The sequence below is a fragment of the Octodon degus genome, unplaced genomic scaffold (genome assembly GCF_000260255.1).
Source record: "Octodon degus isolate 3935 unplaced genomic scaffold, OctDeg1.0 scaffold00033, whole genome shotgun sequence".
Lineage (NCBI taxonomy): Eukaryota > Metazoa > Chordata > Mammalia > Rodentia > Octodontidae > Octodon > Octodon degus.
In genome coordinates, this window is record NW_004524609.1 from 4,079,330 (window position 1) to 4,081,199 (window position 1,870).

Here is a 1,870-nt window from a genome sequence, read left to right on the forward strand (position 1 = left end):
GCTTCCCTGGCAAGCCCAAGGGCCTGAAGCCCAAGGGCCTGAGTTCAATCCCTGGTTCCGTAAAAAAAAAAAAAAATGATGGCGCACACCTCTAACCCCAGCGCTTAGGAGCCTGAGGCAGGAAGACCGCATCGAGGTGGAGGCCAGCCTGGGCTACCTAATGAGCTTAAGGCCAGCCTCAACTACATGGTGAGACTCTGTCTTAGAAAAAAAAAAGAAGTAAAAACCTTAAGCTTGAGCTTCAGCTGGGCAATTTAGTGTGACTATTTGAAAAATGAGGGTGGGGTGTGAGGATGCTACTTGGTGGAGGGGAGCCCCTAGGTTTGACCCCCAGTACAGACGCAAACAAACATCAAAGTGTTAGGTTACATGGGAAAGGGGAAGGAAACCCTCACTAGACATCAGAACAAACATTTTGATATTAAAACTATGTCACACATCAAAATGAGATTGAGTGGAGCTGACTTTTAATGGCAGAATTGGGGCCAGGGAGATGGCTCAGTAGAATAAGCACTTGCCCGGCAAGCGCAAGGGCCTGAGTTCAATTCCTGGCTCTGAAAAAAAAAAACAAAAAAAAACACCAAAAACCAAAAACACAACGCATGGTAGAATCCACTCAGCTGCGCTCAGCTTCCTAACATTTTACACTCCAACTTCTCTGTAATCACACGGCACTTATCCATGGTTCCTTTACTTAAAATATTTAGAAAACAAATTGGCATAAAAACTTACATGGCTTACCAAGGTTACCAAGTATTACTAGTGATTATACATAAGTTACTGTTATTATTTCGTGTCCCTGAGGCTTAAGCCCCAAGGCATTCGGCCTCTGAGCTATGCGATCACTTTCCCTTTTTGTACTGAAACAAGGTCTTGCTAAATTGCACAGGCAGTCCTTAAGCTTGGGATCCTCTGTGCAGCCTCCCAAGGTGCTGAGAATATAAGCATGTGCCTAAAATCGCAACAGTTAACCCCTTTAACTCACCTGCCTTAGCTCCACAGTCGGACCTCTTCCCACATCCAAAGCAACTTTAATGGGGGCTAAACAAGGGTGAAGTTTAAGTACCTAGGGCAAAGATGGAAGAAAAGGAAGCACAATTAATATAAAAAAGGAAAAAATCCAGTCCAGCCCTCTGTTTAATTCCCAATTTGATCTCTGAAATATCAAAGCACCTTTCTGTGCAGACTTTTCTTCCTTGTAAAGGAATTTTCTGTGAGCTGGAAAGAATCGTAGAGGTAGGCCAGCACGCCGCGGTCTAGGTCCCCGCTTACAGAGACGACGGAAGGAACCACTGTCTTCCGCCCATCTCGGCCCTTCACAAGGAACAAAATAAAGCATTACTTAACAGAACTTTTTTAGGATTACACATCTTAGGGCTGGGTTGAGATGCCTCAGTAGACTAAGCACTTGGCTGGCAAGCACAAGGTCCTCAGTTCAATCCCTGGTATTACACATCTTAGATCTGACCAATCAGAGCACAAAATTATAAATCCATTTTACAAAAGACCCACTCTGCACAAGGCCTGTACCAGGCACTGGGCTCAGAGACAGTGATGCAGTCTCAGCTGCCAGGGTTGAATCGGCGCATCGTGGCCACCAGCACCAAGACAGCACCTGGGCCTCCCCGACGCCAGGAGGAGCCCGCCCAGCTGGGATGGAGGCAGCCTGTTTGCTCAGTGCTGCCGAGAGGAGAACCAGCATTTGGGCAGGGACCATACTTATGTACACATTGAAGGTTATTAATTAATAGAGGTTAGAGGGCCGGGGAGATGGTTCAGTGGAATAAGTGCTTGCCTGGCAAGTAAAGGGTGCTGAGTTCAATCCCTGATACCACAAAAAAAACCCAAAAACAAAAAACACATTAATAAA

The 1,870-nt window shown here is 45.9% G+C and overlaps 1 protein-coding gene across 1 annotated transcript in view; it reads right to left on the bottom strand.

Annotated features, from left to right (window-relative positions):
- Window positions 1–1,870, bottom strand: part of Polg2 (DNA polymerase gamma 2, accessory subunit) — a 22,354-nt gene that overhangs the window by 5,033 nt on the left and 15,451 nt on the right. Inside the window, exons 5-6 of the mRNA XM_023714114.1 lie at window positions 1,174–1,314; window positions 986–1,066 (exon numbers count right to left, since the gene is read on the bottom strand). Of these exons, the coding sequence (XP_023569882.1) occupies window positions 986–1,066; window positions 1,174–1,314 (222 nt within the window). The remainder of the gene's footprint in view (window positions 1–985; window positions 1,067–1,173; window positions 1,315–1,870) is intronic.